The sequence below is a fragment of the Rhinatrema bivittatum genome, chromosome 2 (genome assembly GCF_901001135.1).
Source record: "Rhinatrema bivittatum chromosome 2, aRhiBiv1.1, whole genome shotgun sequence".
Taxonomy (NCBI): Eukaryota; Metazoa; Chordata; class Amphibia; order Gymnophiona; family Rhinatrematidae; genus Rhinatrema; species Rhinatrema bivittatum.
Genome location: NC_042616.1, coordinates 385,201,528 through 385,219,289, shown reverse-complemented (window position 1 = coordinate 385,219,289; position 17,762 = coordinate 385,201,528). Strand labels below are relative to the sequence as shown.

The following is a 17,762-nucleotide window of genomic DNA, read 5'->3' as shown; positions in this document are numbered from 1 at the left end:
TTATAATTTCCATTCCTTGAGTCTAGTCAGACCAGTCCAGGACAGTCCCTGCTAATATCCTCATTCTTCTGAGTTTCTTTCTTTCTTTCTTTAAACAATTCTTGTATCCCACAAATCCTCAATCTGTTCAATGCGGGTCACATTACAGTACACGCATAAAATTATATTTCAATACATAAATATCACACTTTTTTTAAAATACAAAAACATATCTATTCTTGCACCCCTTAACACCTTGGTCAAACAACCTGCCAAAACAATCTGCCACAAATATCAAGCCCCTTAAGCCTGAACAAACAGATATACTTTTAGTTTCTTACAAAATATTTTAAAATTCTTTTCCAATCTCAGTTCCATTGGAATATTATTCCATTAAGCTAGCCCCACAATGGAAAAAGCGTTTTAATCGCTGCACTTTATAATCTTTATTCGATGATACACTAAGTAATTTTTGACATTGTGATCGCAATGAGCAGGTAGGCACATATTCCATCACTTTATCCGATATGGCTATATATGAAGAAAATCATTTCTATGTACTAGACATATCAATTTGAACTGGGAATTTTGTATTACTGGCAGCCAGTGCAGCTCTTTCATATACAGTTTCACTTGCATACTCCATTTTAGCTTGAAAATCATCCTCACTGCTGTGTTGTGCACCATTCAACAGATACTTTGGCAAACTCACATACAGTGCATTATAATACTCTATGATATGCAGGACTAACATCTGGACCAATATGTGAAAATCCATGGGGGCTAAATAATTGTGCAAATTTGCACCATAGGAAGTTTATAAAATGCTGATTTATATATTTATTTAGTTAATAAATTTATATTCCGCTGATCTACAATTCTCAGCGGATTACATCGGCACATACACAGTTAAAACACAACAAAGCAAAATGATATCAGCAATATAAAACAAATAAATACAACCAAAATTCATACAAGCACAACATTAGCAACAAAGTTCACAACAAGGAGAAGGTGCTATCTACTATATGCCATAGAGAACATGTGTATGTTCAGCAATTTCTTAAAACAAAGTAAGTCTGACTGATCTCTAATTTCATCAGGCAAGTTATTCTACAGACTAGGGGTGGCAATAGAAAACATTCTATTTTGGGACAATGCAAATTTAATGGATTTATGAGATGGTATCTCCAAGAGATTTTGCGAAGCAGAGCACAACGCTCTTATAGGGTGATACTTCTGAAAAGCAGAAACAATATATTGTGGAGCAAGGTTATGAAGGGCTTTAAAGACTAGACATAACACTTTAAAGTGAATGCAACTGATCACAGGAAGCCAATGTAAAATAGCCAAAACTGGAAAAATGTGCTCTCAAAAAAACAAATTTTAAAAGCCTTGCACGCTCAAAAACGTGCAAATTTTATGTTAAAATTTGTTTATGCACGCGCCTTTTAAGCATCTTCTAGGGAGCAATTTCATCATAAATTTTCCACCATTCAACTACCTTATCCAGAGATGAGCCCCAACTCCCTCTTCCGAACAAACAACTCTGCATTTAACTGTGGTTGGTACATTTTCTCTTCCACACTAACATGCTGCATGAAACATCCATGGTTCAGCCTAAAATGCAGTAGATGATGATCCTGACCATGGTATAAAACTGTTTTTGATATCTTGAGTCGTATCATAGGGAGCTAATCCCTCTGGCAATAAAACTAGATCCGATAAACTGAATGTCCACTGTGATGAGTGGCCTATTGTACTAGCTGTGTTAATCTTAAAACTTTCATTGTAGCTAAAATAAAATAAATAGCCCTCCGTGTATTTACATCTTCAAAATGCATATTAAAATCACCTAAAATCACTAACTTTTGATAATTCATACATAAGTGGGTCAGCAGCTCAATTGCATCATCAACCACAGATACCTTCTGTGCAGGAGGCACATACACTAAACAAAAGATCCAGCTATGTTCCTCCACAACTAAAACTTCACAACTGGTATTTTATTTCATTACTAGCTTTTCTACTCTATAACATTTCTTAAATATAATTGTAGCCCCCACTACTTTTCTTTGCATGCCCTACCCCCTCAAAAGCATAGCTCTTTGGACAAATCACATTTATTATAACAGCATCTGAGTCCTTAAGCCATGACTCTGTTATAAACAAAATCTCTAAATCACACTGTGCCAGGAGATTGACAGTTTCTACTTATTTCTTACTGAACAAGCATTTATATATGCCAAATGCCATATTTGTTTGTAGTTTCCCATATAAGCAGTCTTGTGGGAAATCCTAATACCCTTCCATATGTCTGGCCTCTACAACTATCCGACTTACCTAAGTTGCCATATATTTAGAGGATTGCTCAAGATGAACAGTTTGGATACTTTTTTTTGGAGAGCCATACTGTGTTCTGTGGAGGTGAATACAGTACAGATGTGTTCAAGTTAGGTTGTTGTGGTTTGGTGGTTTCCCGGAAGCTTTTGGGTTCGAAGGCATTAGGGAATTATGCTTTTTCATTGAAAAAATTTGGTAGGCTGAGTGCAACATGGGACTCTGTAAGGGGTGTGATGTCAGTGAGTCTTTAGTTCTGTCTCCATCTGCTGGCTGGGGAGCAATAACCCATGCGTTTGAACAGATCTGGCTGAACTCAAGGAAAGAAAATTATCAGGTAAGACTCAGTTTCATCTTATATTAGTTGATCAGTCTCTGCTACCATGGGTGTTTCTTTAAAATTAGCAAATTCTGTCAATATTATTTCCAAATGTTAAATAACAGCTTTGTGTAAGTGTTCCAGATATTTTTACAACCTGATTTTATTCTTGCCTGCTGAATTACAAAACATTCTGCTTTTTTACTTCTGGGGTAATTCAGTGCCAAAAAAATTAAAAATTCATAACCTGGTACGTACAGGGAATAAAAATTCTCTGCACAATATTTTAAAATTATATGTAATCGCTTTTGTAATTTAAAATATAGAAAAAAGTTTTTACTCAAGGATGCACAATTTTTAAGGTTTGATGTAGAATTCCTCCAGTACTGTAATAGTGCAACATAACTAGGGGCTTCTGATTTTCAGGGATTTTACTTAAGGAGTCTGAGGGTAGCTCAGAGCTTCAGGCTGTACAGACTTGCAGTTGTCAGTCTTTGCGGCTACACAGCAGGGTCCGTTGCTACAAACACCTGCAGTTGAAAGAAGTTGGTGCTTGAGTTCTACAGATTGCCAAACTCAAATCTGTGAAAACCAGAAGTCCTAATCATAAGGAAGTAGGCCATGCCCCTAGATCCTTTCCCACATACATAGACCCCATCACATATTCTCGCCACTCCCTCTTACACTGTCCCTCCCCACCCCAACTCATCTCTGCCACATGCTTCTTCCCCTCAATAACCTTTCCCCTCCCCCCAGTCTCTCTTTCTATCCATGTTACAACTATTTTCTACCCCCAACCGCCTCCACCAGTTTTCACCTACTGTTCCCAGTTCTTCCTCCCGAGTTGGTCAGTCTTCCCCCACCTCACTTTCTTCTGCTTCAAGTACTCTTTCGGAGCAGCTGTTGTCGTTCCACACTGTGCAACTCTGAGTTTGAACTGCTTTGTGCCCAAACTCCCCTGCTGTTCTTGCAAGACTTTGAGAACATTGTGGCAGCCTGGGTACTGAACAGCTCAGATTCTCTGAGATCTGTGCGGTATGAGAAGACTAAAGCTGTCTGGTGGTAATACCGGCAGAAGATGAGGGGGGTGGATCATCTTGGAGGTGATGGGGATGTGCAAGAGGGTATATGTCGAGGATTCCAGCAGCTCCTTTTGTACTGCTTTGTCTTTCCTGCCATGCAGTTTGCCCAAATTTCACAGGAGGATGTCAAGAGATTCTTCATGGGAGGTGATTCTTGCACATTCTGCCTTGCCACGATTGTGCAGAATTCCCCCAGAAGTTCTCTTTGAAACAAACGAGTTCCTGCACAAATAGATGCAAATCTGTGTACATACTTTTTCTCATTTATTTTTCAAATGGGAAATTTTTTTTCTTTGAAAACTGGCATAAAGTCTGGGTAAAAAGTGCCTGCAAGCTTTACACGTCCGTGCCTGGTTAGAAAGTTGCCCTCAAAGTGAGTGTGTTCAGCCTTCTAATGCCTGCATCATTTCCTTGTCCAGTCTCAGAATACTGCCACATCACCAGAACACCGGCGGCTTCTTTGTGGCTGTGCTAGTGAAGAAGGCCCCAATGCCGTGGAACAGACGCCAACCAAAGGTAATACTCCTTCCACAGGAAACCTGTTGCCTGCCGTACATCACAGTGCTACAACCTCCAGTGACTGAGAAATTATTCTGCCTTAGTACTTTGGTGATGGTTCTGTACTTGGAGGAAAAACTGGGTCCTAGGGAACGTGAACAGTATGGCACTAACTGACCTGTGAGCACCTCTAATCGTGAAGCTGCTGCTTGCAGAAACTTTGCAAGAACATAAAACTTCTACAGAACCACTGCTTATTTCAAATTAAAAAAAAAAAAACACTTGGTTACTTATGCTGCCTTGAAACCATGTAACCCTCTGGGACGTAAATATCATTACTGAAATGATCTGCATTCTCTCCGGTCAAGAGGACAAATTGTATGTGTGTGTTTGTGGGGGTTTTTGTCCCAGAAGTTTTTCTCCTGTTCCTTTAGGCCTCAGCTCAATAAGAACCAAGGCTGGGATTTTAGCACCGTGAGTTTTCATGTGCAACTGCCTTGGGATTTTCCTCCTATTTTATAACACCTCCTCCTCCCTCAGTGCACAGAGTCTGGTCATTGCAGTGACAATCCTTTGGCCATGGGCCATGCACCAGGATTCCTTCTTGAGCTAAGTGTCATCCTTGAGCAATAACCATGACTCCTTCCCTGATTTTTATCACGCCCTGAAAAGTACACAATATCTGAGCAAGTGTCTGATGAATAGCAGGCAAAGGTAGACCATGAGGCTGTTTGGCCATATTCTCAACTTCCAGTTGAAGTTTATCTGCATCCTTGAGTGGCGCCCTACTTTGACCTCAAGATATACAGTTTTGCCCTGGCAGGCACCAGCCTTTATACTTAGCTTTATTTAGGAAAATTTACAGTAAAAGCCCTGAAGGGTATGAAAGATCTATTTTGACTCAAATGGTTATCGCGTTTTACAAAGAAAAGTCTGATTCCTTAAAACCATGCGAGCATTTGAAATTGCCTGAAAGATCATTTTAGTTTATTTTCTTGTAACTTGATGCCACCTGGGTTAGCTATGCTGTGCATTTTTTAGCCTTTTAGCTGTTTATGAGGCTTTCTATTTGATGAAAATATTGTCGTTTCAGGGGCAGCGTGCTACCCTTCAGTGGCTATCATTTGTTTGTGAATGGTGAGACAGCAAACGTTGCTAAGTGAAGGGCCATTGAGATTGTTAGAGCTTAGCAGTAGCTGGATTGGCAGGGTGGGCCAGTGTTAGTGCTTTCATCTGCACTTGAGATTTTTTTCTAGAAAGAGAAGTGCTTGTACCCACATACAAGGCTTTCCTTGGGGGCAGGTGAAATCAGGGTAACTGTGCAGTGCCCAGCCGCCCAAGATAGCCCAGCACCCTGCAACTGGCTACAGGGTTCAATCACAGCATGATCCTCCCTCCTTCTCACCCTCCCTCCAGCAAGTAGCAAGTGTAAGAGAGCTGCATTTTTACCTGCTGTTCCTTCTTTGCCCCCATCATGATATGGGAAAAGTACTAGTGTGGGAAGGAAGGTGTAGGTACCCTGGTGCTTTTCTCAAATCAGTGGGTAACATGGTTTCCCTGTGCGTACCCGGATCAGCCAGACTGATGGGTTTTGCCTCCCTTGCAACAGATGGAGACAGAGAAAAACTTGTAGAGCACCCACTATTAGACCGGTGTGCCACCTGCATCTCCTCAGTATTTCTCTGTCTCCAGCAGATGGAGGTGGTGCAAAACCTGCGGTCTTCACCTTTGTTCGGAGGTGTTGACAAAAAGAAAAAAAAAAGAGAGCCAATTCAAACAAGGGCAGACTAGCAGATCTCAGGACAAACCAAAAAATAAAAACAGGAAAATCCTCCCAGGGGGTTTGGCAGGTCCTAGTGGGACCATCCCTCCTGGTTGCAGGGTGTGAGGAGCTGGGGTTGGTTATCCCGCGGGGCTCCCAGTCAGCAAGCATCGGTGGGGATATTGGTAGTCCGGTCCCTCCCCCCTCTGTCCTACAGTCTGAATAAAAAAAAGGGCAGCCTGTCTTTCTTCTTCGAAAGCGATCAGCTAAAAAAAAAAAACAAAGCAAGTGACAAGCTGGCGCTGGAAAGAGGACCAGCTGGCAGGTCTGTTATTCGGACGGTCCCGGGGTGGAAGGAGCATTCGGGATGCAGTGTCTGTTCTGCGGGTAGACTTTCTGCCTCGCCGCGTGTTTCCCTCGCCCCCCTCCCCCCCCCCCCCGTTTAACGATGCCGCGGCTGACGCCATGTGTGGCCTGTGGGGAGTCTGCCTTGCAGCTCTCTTGCTCTGGGCTCTGCGTGCACTGTCTTCCAGGCGGGGAAGATCCCTCGGACCTTCCCCGCCGAAGCTGCCAAAGCCCCGGGGAACAGGCAAACGAACAGCCGATCAGATAGCTGGGGCCGAGCCGTTCCCACTGAGTGCGGGAACGGCAGCCGTCTCTGAAAAGGGCATTGGGGGGGAGGAGAGCGCCCACCGGCGCTGTCACCGGTTCCTGGCAGCCCAGAGGTCTCCCAGGATCACTCTCTGGATAATTCGGATGATGGGCCCGATCCTGGGGAGGGGAGGGGTCAGGTCCTTCAGCATTTTCCCTGGACTTTGTGCTTTTAATGCACAAAGCATTTTTAGCTACTCAGCCAGCAGCCGGGGGTCACCCTGCAGTGGGGGACCTGAGGGTCCGCCGCGGAAAGCTCCCCGTCATCAGGAGTCCCAGGGGTCGCTCTATGTCAAAACGTTGAGGGGCTCGGCCCTCCCGGGAGATGGAGCCTCCAGTCCTGCAGTGGCGGCCACGGGTGTTTCAGATATGCTGTCAGGTCTCCCGGCCCTTCTGGGAGGTGATCCAGAGGAAGATATTGAGAAAAGGACACTGTTAGAGGGCGATGATCCAAAGGTGGTTCGCCTATTTCATCGAGAGGAACTAGAACCACTTATCCCATGGGTTTTGGCGAAGCTCGGTGTGGATCTTCCACAAGACACCACCACTCCGGATTCCGTGGACCCGGTCCTGGCAGGATTACGGAGTCCATTCAAGACTTTTCCTCTTCATCCCATGCTTCAGCAGTTGATGACCCGCGAATGGGAGGTCCCGGAGGCGGGACTTAGAGTTGGGAGGGCAATGGAAAAGTTATACCCCTTGCCTGAGGAGTTCTTGGAGGTTCTTTGGTCCCCCAAGGTGGATGCCTCAGTGTCGACTGTCATGAAGAGAAACACGATCCCAGTTGCCAGGGTGGCAGCACTTAAGGATTTGCAGGACAGGAAGCTTGAGGTTCTGCTGAAATGAATTTTTGATGTCTCGGCGCTGGGGATCCGTGCAGCCGTTTGCAATAGTTTTATGCTCCAGGCGAGCCTTCGCTGGGTTCAGCAATTGCTGATGTTCCAGGACCTCTTGCCTAAGGAATCCACGCAGGTGGCGCGCTTGGAGGCGGCAGTGGCATATGAAGCTGATGCCTTATGTGACCTTCTCCGTACGTCTTCCAGAACCATGGCGTTGGCAGTTTCGGCAAGAAGGCTCCTGTGGCTACGCAACTGGTCTACTGATGTCTTCCAAGGCTCAACTGAGTTCCTTACCTTTCAAGGGCAAATTCCTTTTTGGGGAGGACCTGGAACAGTTGATTAAGTCTTTGGGGGAGAACAAGGTTCATAGGCTTCCAGAGGGCAAGCCTCGACCATCAAGACCTTTCTCGCAGACCCTTTCTCATTTCTGGGGACAGTGGAGATTTCGGCAAAGCAGGGCTCCTGAACCGGTCAGCGACAGTCTGCGGGCAGAGCGCAGTCCTGGTCTCATTCCTTTCGCGGCCGCAGGTCCGCCTGCGATGGTGCCAGCTCCGCGACGCCAGGAGCCAAGTCCACCCAATGAGATGCAGCCAGCCCACTCCTCTGTTCCCCGGGTGGGCAGATGGCTGTCCAAATTTTACGAGGAATGGGTCAAGATAAATTCTGACCAATGGGTTCTCACTTATCATAAGAAGAGGCTATGCATTGGAATTTGCTCGACCACTGCAAGATCTTTTTCCAACCTCTCCTTGCGGTTCCCGCTTAAAAGCACACAACATCCGACAGACCCTCGACCGCTGGTCTCTATGGGAGCTATTGTCCAGGTCCACAGGGTGGAGTGGACAATGGGATGATACTCCATATATTTCATTGTCCCAAAGAAGGAAGGGTCGTTCCTTCCGATCCTAGACTAGAAGAAGGTGAACCGAGCCCTCAAGATTCCACGCTTCCGGATGGAAACCCTGCATTCCGTCATTGCGACGGTGCGTACGGGCGAATTCTTGGCATCCTTGGACCTGACTGAGGCGTATTTGCACATAGCCATCCGTAAACACCACCAGAAGTTCCTTCAGTTCAAGATCCTCGGCTGGTATTTTCAGTTCTGTGCCCTGCCGTTCGGCTTAGTGACAGCGCCTCGCACATTCACCAAGGTGATGGTGGTTGTGGCGGCAGCCCTGCGGAAGGAGGGCGTGTTGGTTCACCCGTATCTGGACAATTGGCTTATTCAAGCAAAGTCTAGACTTCTCTGCGAGGCCGCGGTCGACAGAGTCGTGAGTCTCCTGGAGTCCTTGGGATGGGTCGACAATCAGGCCAAAAGCAACCTTCTCCCGTCTCAGGAACTAGACTTCTTGGGAGCCAGGTTCAACACTCGTGTGGGAAAGGTGTTTCTTCAGGAGGATCGGATCTCCAAGCTAATGCAGCAAGTCAGATGGCTCTTGTCCCTTCCTCTCCCCAAGCCCTGGGACTACTTGCAGGTCCTCGGTTCCATGGTGTCCACGCTGGAGTTGGTACCATGGGCGTTTGCTCATTTGCGACCTCTACAGAGAGCATTACTTTCCCATTGGGACCCGAAGTTGGAGGAGTTTCAGGCCCCCTTACTGCTCACAGAGTCCGTCACATCCAGTCTTGGCTGGTGGCTGATTCCGGAGTACTTGCAGCGTGGGGCGAACCTTGAGGTCCCCCAGTGGGTGATAATAACAATGGATGCCAGCCTCTCCGGTTGGGGAGCAGTCTGTCAGTCGCGAGCTGTGCAAGGCCAATGGTCCTCTGAGGAGACGAGCTAGTCGATAAATCACCTGGAAATGAGCAGTTCACTTGGCTCTACAACAGTTTCTACCATTGGTGCGCAATCGAGCAGTCAGAGTACTGTCGGACAATGCAACGATGGTGGCCTACATCAACCGTCAGGGTGGTAGCAAGAGTCAGCCGGTGGCCGCCGAGGCGAAACAGCTCATGGTCTGGGCAGAAGAAGATCTCGCTGTTCTGGCAGCATCGCACATCGTGGGCACAGACAATGTGCAGGCAGATTATCTGAGTCGGCAGACAATTGACCCAGGGGAGTGGGAACTCTCCGACAAAGCCATGGATCTCCTGGTTCACAGATGGCAACTCAAAGGAATGCCAAAGCCCCTCAGTTCTTCAGTCGCAGAAGGGAACACGGGACAGAGGGAGTCTATGCTTTGGTGATGCCATGGCCGACCACGGTTCTTATCTGCGCCTTCGCACCGTGGCCCCTGGTCAGCAAGATGCTTCGCCACATGGAGGTCTATCCAGGGAAGGTGATTCTAGTAGCTTCGGAGTGGCTCCGATGCCCGTGGTTCACAGATCTTGTCAATCTCACTGTGGATGGTCCCCTGTGGTTATGTCATCTTCCCAACCTGTTACGTCAGGGCCCTATATTTTTCGATCAGGTGGATCACTTTTGTCTAGCGGCCTGGCTTTTGAAAGGCAGCAGTTGAGAAAAAAAGGTTATCAGGAGGGCGTGATTACCACTCTTCTCCAAGCGCGAAGGACATCTACCTCGCTGACTTATGTTAGGGTTTGGAAGGTGTTTGAATCCTGTGGTAAGGATCAGGGAGTTTTCCCCGTCAGGCTTCCATCACTCAAGTGCTAGCATTTTTGCAAAGAGGCTTAGCCAAAGGGTTGTCATTCAATTCCCTACGAGACAGGTGGCTGCCTTGGGGTGTCTTCTGGGTAAGGTACATGGTACGACTCTGGATTCTCATCCAGATATTGTCCGCTTCTTTCAGGGTGTGAAGCATCTCCACCCCCCAGTCCGTTCTGTTTATCCATCGTGGAACCTTAATCTGGTCCTCAGGGTCTTGTGTGAAGCCATCTTTGAGCCGTTGAAGCAAGCTACCTTAAAAGATCTCACATTAAAGACTGTATTTCTAGTGGCGATATGTTCCGCTCGTAGAGTGTCTGAGCTTCAGGCCCTTTCCTGTAGGGAACCTTTTCTGCGTATCTCAGATTCTGGGGTCTCCCTCAGGACGATTCCATCCTTTTTACCGAAGGTGGTGTCCTCCTTTAACGTTAACCAATTGGTGGAGCTTCCGGCATTTTCTGCTTTAGAAGAGGAAGCGCCGCATGCTCGGGAGTTGCGGCGCTTAGACGTCCGCCAAGTTCTCCTGCGTTATTTGGAGGTCACGAATTCCTTCAGGGTTTCTGATCATTTGTTTGTCTTGTGGCATGGTACAAAGAAAGGCCAACATGCATCCAAAGCAACTATTGCACATTGGTTGAAAGAGGCTATTGTGTATGCTTACATCTGCAGAGGCAGGCCTGTTCCTGAGGGACTGAAAGCACACTCACTTCGTTCTCAGGCCGCTTCATGGGCTGAATGTCAGTTGGTTTCACCGCAAGAAATTTGCAGAGCGGCGATCTGGAAGACGTTGCATACGTTTGCTCGTCATTATCGATTGGACGTCCAGGCTCCGGATGTTAACAATTTTGGTAGCGGAGTCATTCGAGCGGGACTCTCAGGGTCCCACCCTGCGTAGGGAAGCTTTGGTACATCCCAGCAGTCTGGACTGATCTGGGTACGTGCAGGGAAAGGAAAATTGGTTCTTAATTGCTAATTTTCGTTCCTGTAGTACTACGGAGCAGTCCAGACGCCCTCCCAGATAGAGGGTTCGGTTCTTTTCCTGGAGAGTCCGCTCTAGTACTCTGTTTAGTAGCCGAAGATATCTGAAGAAGATAACATGTTAATCTTTCCTATATTCCGGTTGTTCAAAGTTGGGCTTATTATTACCAGTTTGTCTTGTTGATCTGCCAAGTTAGTCTGAATTTTTTAATAGTTCTCTGTTTTGAGACTGTTTATACTGAGGAGATGCAGGTGGCACACTGGTCTAATAGGGGGTGCTCTACGAGTTTTTCTCTGTCTCCAATGCTGGAAGGGAGGCAAAACCCAGCAGTCTGGATTGATCCATGGTACTACAGGAACGAAACTTAGCAGGTAAGAACCAGTTTTCCTTTATACATGTTTTAAGAAATAAATTTAAATAAAGGAAACTGTAATGACAGTTGGACATGTGTTGCCAAACTAATTCATAAAGTGCTTAAAAGGAGAAAAAAAAAAAGAAAAATATATAATAGTGCTAATAACAGTAATTAAAATTACAGGATACAGGATGGTTAATAATATGGACAATTGCTTGTTGCTGTTCTGAATTATCCCTTGTTATTTATATTGTTGACAAACTGCTTAATATGATGAAACCAATTAATACTTGATATTGAACAACAATCATATAAATGGAAACTGTTGTATATAATATTTATGTAGTGAGTAGAGACCTAATATATAATTTAGTGGAAGCAACTTGCTGTTTTACTCACACTAAAATGGAGACAGTTCTTGCCTAATGTCCCCTGTATTACCACAGGAACATTAAGTCACCGTCTTTAAATTGTATATAATCATGGTGTTACGCTTGGGCTCCGGTCAGGAGTCGTGAACACCACCCAGCAGGGTGGCTCCAGGTGGAGAGAGACAGGAATGGCTAGAAACAGTGTCTGGTTCCAGGCTGGGTCAGGGCAGGCGGCAAGTAGCAGTGTCTGGGTCTAGGCTGGGTCAGGGCAGGCGGCAAGTAGCAGTGTCTGGGTTCAGGCTGGGTCAGGGCAAGGCAGGTCAGAAGGCCCGTAGGCCACACACACACAGAAGGCCCGTAGGCCACACACAGTAAGCAAGGCAAGGCAGGTCAGAAGGCCCGTAGGCCACACACACACACACATAAGGCCCGTAGGCCACACACCGAAAGCAGAGCAGGCAGGTCAGAAGGCCCGTAGGCCACACATACACACGGAAGGCCCGTAGGCCACACACCGTAGTCGGGGCAAGGCAGGTCAGAAGGCCCGTAGGCCACACACACACACACAGAAGGCCCGTAGGCCACACACCGTAAGCAGAGCAGGCAGGTCAGAAGGCCCGTAGGCCACACACCGAAAGCAGAGCAGGCAGGTCAGAAGGCCAGTAGGCCACACATACACACGGAAGGCCCGTAGGCCACACACCGTAAGCAGAGCAGGCAGGTCAGAAGGCCCGTAGGCCAGGTAAGAAAAGCGAGGAAGAAGGCCGCGCAAGGCAAGGAAAGGCCCGAAGGCCGCGCAAGGCAAGGCAAGGAAAGGCCCGAAGGCCGCGCAGGGCAAGGCAAGGAAAGGCCCGAAGGCCGCGCAGGGCTAGAGCAGGGAGCCCAGGTGAGCTCGATGCCGAAGCACCGAGGGAACTGTCAGGCAGGGTTATAAGGGCCAACCCAGAACATAGAGTGGACAGGGGAGATGGCCTGGGCCTGTCAGGAGAGCCAGCACTAGAGGGACCCCTGGTGGTGAGGCGGTTGCACTGCAGCCAAAACTGTAACACATGGGTCTCACGCACAACATTTTTCTCTCTTTTTTTCTTTAGAAATGAGCAAGTATGAATTTTTACAAAACACACAGTTCCTTAATGTGCTTGTCGGCAAATACTAAGCGCTTAAACGCTGTACAGTTTCTTAATATGAATTTTTTTCAGAACACACGCAGTTCCTTGATGAGCTTGTATTTTAAAGATTTTGTCTCCATCTATTAAACTTCAATGCAATCACCAGTAGGGAGGTTCACATCCACCATCTGCTGGAGACAGAGAATACTGGCAGGCTGATGTCTCTGCAGGGGTATATAAACCATGATGTCAGCTTTGCTCAGTCTCCATCTGCTGGTAGAGGTGCATAACATACTGGTTCTGGATCCACCTGTCTGAACGCTAAGAAAAAGACAGGAAACAGAGCAGGATTAAATAGTCAGTTTTCTCAGTGGAAAAAGGTAAACAGTGGAGTTCCTCAGGGATATCTATACTTGGACCGGTGCTTTTTAATATAGATATAAATGATCTGGAAAAGTGTACAATGAGTGAAGTGATCAAATTTGCAGACGACACAAAATTATTCAGAGTAAATAAATCCCAAAAGGATTGTGAAAATTTGCAGGAGGACCTTGCGAGACTGGAAGATTCAGCATCCATATGGTAGATGAAATTTAATGTGGACAAGTGCAAGGTGATGCACATAGGGAAAAATAACCCTCGCTGTAATTATATGATGTTAGGTTCTATATCAGGAGTTACCACCCAGGAAAAAGATCTAGGCATCTGTATTAGTTATAAAAGAAACAAAGAGTTAATTTAGTCCCATATGAGAGAGAAAATATAGTTATAATGGTTTATAGTTATTAGAGTGCAGCTTTGTGCTTGAGCTGAATTTCCTGTGCTCAGATAGGCCTCATTTCTGTGTGAAAATTAAGATCAGACAAGATAGCAACATGTTTTAAAAATGGCAAATGAGGATGTGAGAGAGAAAAAACAAGAACAAATTAGATTCATGTGTTATAATACAAGGTCAGCTGTAGCTTGCTTTGAAAAAGATAATGGATACACAATATTGCTTAAAGAAATTACAGGATTTTGGGCTGTTAGGTGGCCCCCCTCCCTTCTCCTCCCACAGCTCTTCCTGTTACAGCCTACACTAGCCTTTCAAAGTCAAGTATACACATACACACACACGAAGATGCAACCTTAGTCAGAAAATATTTTCATGTCAGCCAGTCAGGTGTCATTTTCTTAGTATGTTTGTGTGATGCAGACTGCAAGACAAATACCTCATTCCTTCCACCCACTGCAGCATTATAGTGGATAATACATTAAAACTGTTGGCTCAGTGTGCCACAGTGATCAAAAAAGCAAACAGAATGTTAGTTATTATTAGAAGGGGGAATGGTGAATAAAACAGAGAATGTCATAATGTCTCTGTATTGTTCCATGGTGAGATTGCACCTCAAGTACTGTGTGCAATTCTGGTCACTGCATCTCAAAAAAGATACAGTTGCACTGGAGAAAGTGCACAGAAGGGCAATTAAAATAATAAAGGGGATGGAACAGCTCCCCTATAAGGAAAGGCTAAAAAGATTAGGGCTGTTTAGCTTTGAGAAGAGATGGCTGAGGGGGGATATAAGAGAAGTCTGTAAGATCATGAAAGGATTTGAATGGATAAATGTGAATCGGTTATTTATTCTTTCAGATAATACAAGGACTAGGGGACACTCCATGAAGTTTGAAAATAGCACAATTAAAACAAATCAGAGAAAATTATTTCACACTCAACACACAAGTAAGCTGTGGAACTCATTGCCAGAAGATGTGGTTAAGGAAGTTAGTGTAACTGTGTTTAAAAAAGGTTTGGATAAGTTCCTGGAGGAGAAGTCCATAAACTCTTATTAATCAAGTTGACTTAGGGAATAGCCACTGCTTATTACTGGCTTTACTACATGGGATCTATTTAATGTTTGGGTACTTGCCAAGTACTTGTGAGCTGGATTTGCCACTGTTGGTAACAGGATGCTGGGCTTCATAGACCCATCATCTGATCTAGTATAGTAACTTCTTATGCTCTTATTTAATGTGGTAGAGCTCTCCCCCAGTAATATCACACAGCCCTCTCACTGAGGGACAACTGAAGGGCCTTCTGAAGGGCCTTCTGTCCTCAGTGCATGTGGCATAACTTTGGTGAAGAACAGAGACCACTTGAGGAGAAATTCAAGATGGGTGTGGTGCCCCCTTGTATTTTGAAAGGACTGCAGTTGCTGACTCATCTTGTTGAAGCAATGGCAACCTCACACACCACCTTCTAGGTAAGATTCTTCAAGAGACCAAATTTAGCAACTCGACCTTGAGGGTGCATAAGACAGAAGGTCTCAAAACTGGAGGATTTGAATGCCAGCAAAGCTCCCATAAATGGTGATATTCAAGAATAAAGAGAATTTCCTGTATTTGGAAGAAGCAAGCTGTGGCAGCAGTAAGGCGGCAGTCTCACTGAAGCATTGATACTTGCTGGCAAAAGGAGATGTACTGATACAGATCCTTGATAGAACTAATGAAAGGAAAAATAAAGTCCTGCCTAGTAACCAGATGAAAATATCTGCCATCTAAATCCATACTCCTCTTTGGGTATGGCCTCCTTGAGAAACAGAAGATGTTCTGGACCTCTCTGAACAGTGAGAAGAGGAAATTGAGCATTGAACCCCTTACCACCAGGTTGAGGGAGGGATGTCTCAAAGAACAGAATGACCTTTTTCCTGCTTTACTCAACTCTTGGAGGTTTCAGAAGGAAGACAGCTATAGGTTGAAATATGAGAAAAACACCACCCTGATTAGGTTCATGAGGAAAAGCTATCCTAAACTTAAAGAACTTTCTGAAGGGTCTTGCCACTAAGTGCAAATGTTGAAAAACACAAAATAGCAGGTATGCCTCCCATGTTAACCAGAAAGGGCCTGGCCAGATTTAAATTTGCTGTGTAAGATTGGAACCAAGTATTCAGTCTTCTAGAAGGTGGTGTGTGAGGTTGCCATTGCTTCAACAAGATGAGTCAGCAACTGCAGTCCTTTCAAAATGACAGCCCATCTATTAGGTTGGAAGACCCTGAGAAGGTCATCCACTAATCAGTTGGGGTCTCTGGGAAGGACTGTTCCATGAAGGGAGGCCTGGCAACCAAAAGCTAATACCTAATCTGCTCAGACTGTCAGCAGAGGGTCATGGATCCTGTACCTCCTTACATATTTTCATAGACTACTATTTAAATATTGGTTTGTATCAACTATCCTGTTCCTTGAAATGGGAGAGTATCTCTAGTGCAAACCAGAATGGTTTGCAGTTCCATGAGATTTATCTGGAAAGAATGTGTTCTGTAATAGACTATTGCCCATGAGCAAAAGGATCCAGTGACACCGGATATGGGAAAAACTCGAAGAGGAGAACATTCCCTGGACCAACAAGGTTAGCTATGCATGGACATATTCATTATTGTGGAAACTATAAAGTGTAACAGGTGTGACATGACTGAATCCAGTGACAGCGGAAGAAGAAGAGCTATCAGGTAGGGGTGTTAAGACTACAAGCCCTCTTGCCACCATGTGGCTCAAAAGAAGTATCACTGATCTGATCTGATGGGAAGTACGTACCTTCCTTTACTGAATCTATCCACGTCCTGAAGTGATAATGTTAAGGGCTGAGGGCTAAAAGGGTTTATCAGATCTCGACACCAACTATTTATATAGAAATGAGCAGATACATATTCCCCATCGGTCTAAGCATGCTTCTGGAACTACCAACAAATTAGTGAAGATCTTTGGGCAACTAAAAAGCTAGAGGGTAGCACTCCATTGGCTTCTGAGTATTCATCCACCTTGCTGCTTTGAAAAACGTCATGGTGAAATAAGGGGTGTTTTCCCAGAACAATGCCCTGAACAGCCTTTGTAAAATGGGGAGAAACTCAACTGCTTTGTATTCTTAAAGATGAGAAGGATAGCAAGAATAGAACCATATGCCACAAGCTTCGGGAGGAACAAGCTCAAACACTTATTGATGAAGGAATGACTTCCTCTCAAAATGCAAATGGGACATCCAAGGTGGTCCAAATGAGAAAACAAATGATGTTAACATTAACCATATTCTGTAACTTTGATAACTCAACGGTACTTCGTGACTTTTCTGCAACCTTTAAGGAATAGTTTTCCACATCACCCTGGAGCCCTTTTTAAATATCAAGGTTATATTGGCCACCCTCTAGTGTTCAGGTACAATGGATTATTTTAATAAGTTACAAATTACTAATAATAGGTCTGAAATTTCATTCTTGAGTTCCTTAAGAACCCTGGGGTCTATACCATCTGATCCAGTGATATGCTACTCTTCAGTTTGTTGATCAAGTCTATTACATCTTCCAGGTTCACTGTGATTTGGTTAAGTTCATCTGAATCATCACCCTTGAAAACGGTCTCCAGTGGGATCTCCCCAACATCATCGTTAGTAAACACCGAAGCAATGAATTCATTTACGCTTTCCACGATGGCCTTATCTTCCCTAAATACCCCTTTAACCCCTCGATCATCTATTGGCCAACCAATTCCCTCACAGGCTGATATTATAATGTTATTAGTACTTACAAAACTGGTTATGATCAAAGATAAAAAAAAAAAACCTTAACATAATAAGAATGACTTCATGTGTGACGTGAAAAAGTATTTCACTGCTTCTTGACTATTTTCATGTCTGTGATGGGGGCTTGTATGCGCCACAACAATAGGATTTTAGACAGTGCTGGGGAGGATCCGGCTGTCATAGTACATTTGGCACCAACAACATAGGAAAATATGGGAGGGAGGTTCTGGTTTTTTAGGTAAAAAGCTGAAGTCCAGCAACTTAATGGTACATGATCTGAAATGCTCCCTGTTCCACGCACAGGTCTCCACAGGCAGGCAGAGCTCT

The 17,762-nt window shown here is 45.1% G+C and overlaps 1 protein-coding gene across 2 annotated transcripts in view; it reads left to right on the top strand.

Annotated features, from left to right (window-relative positions):
• Positions 1-17,762, top strand: part of NSUN2 (NOP2/Sun RNA methyltransferase 2) — a 257,469-nt gene that overhangs the window by 179,272 nt on the left and 60,435 nt on the right. For both annotated transcript variants that reach the window (XM_029590002.1, XM_029590001.1), the window contains exon 12: positions 4,140-4,236. In XM_029590002.1, the coding sequence (XP_029445862.1) occupies positions 4,140-4,236 (97 nt within the window). The remainder of the gene's footprint in view (positions 1-4,139; positions 4,237-17,762) is intronic.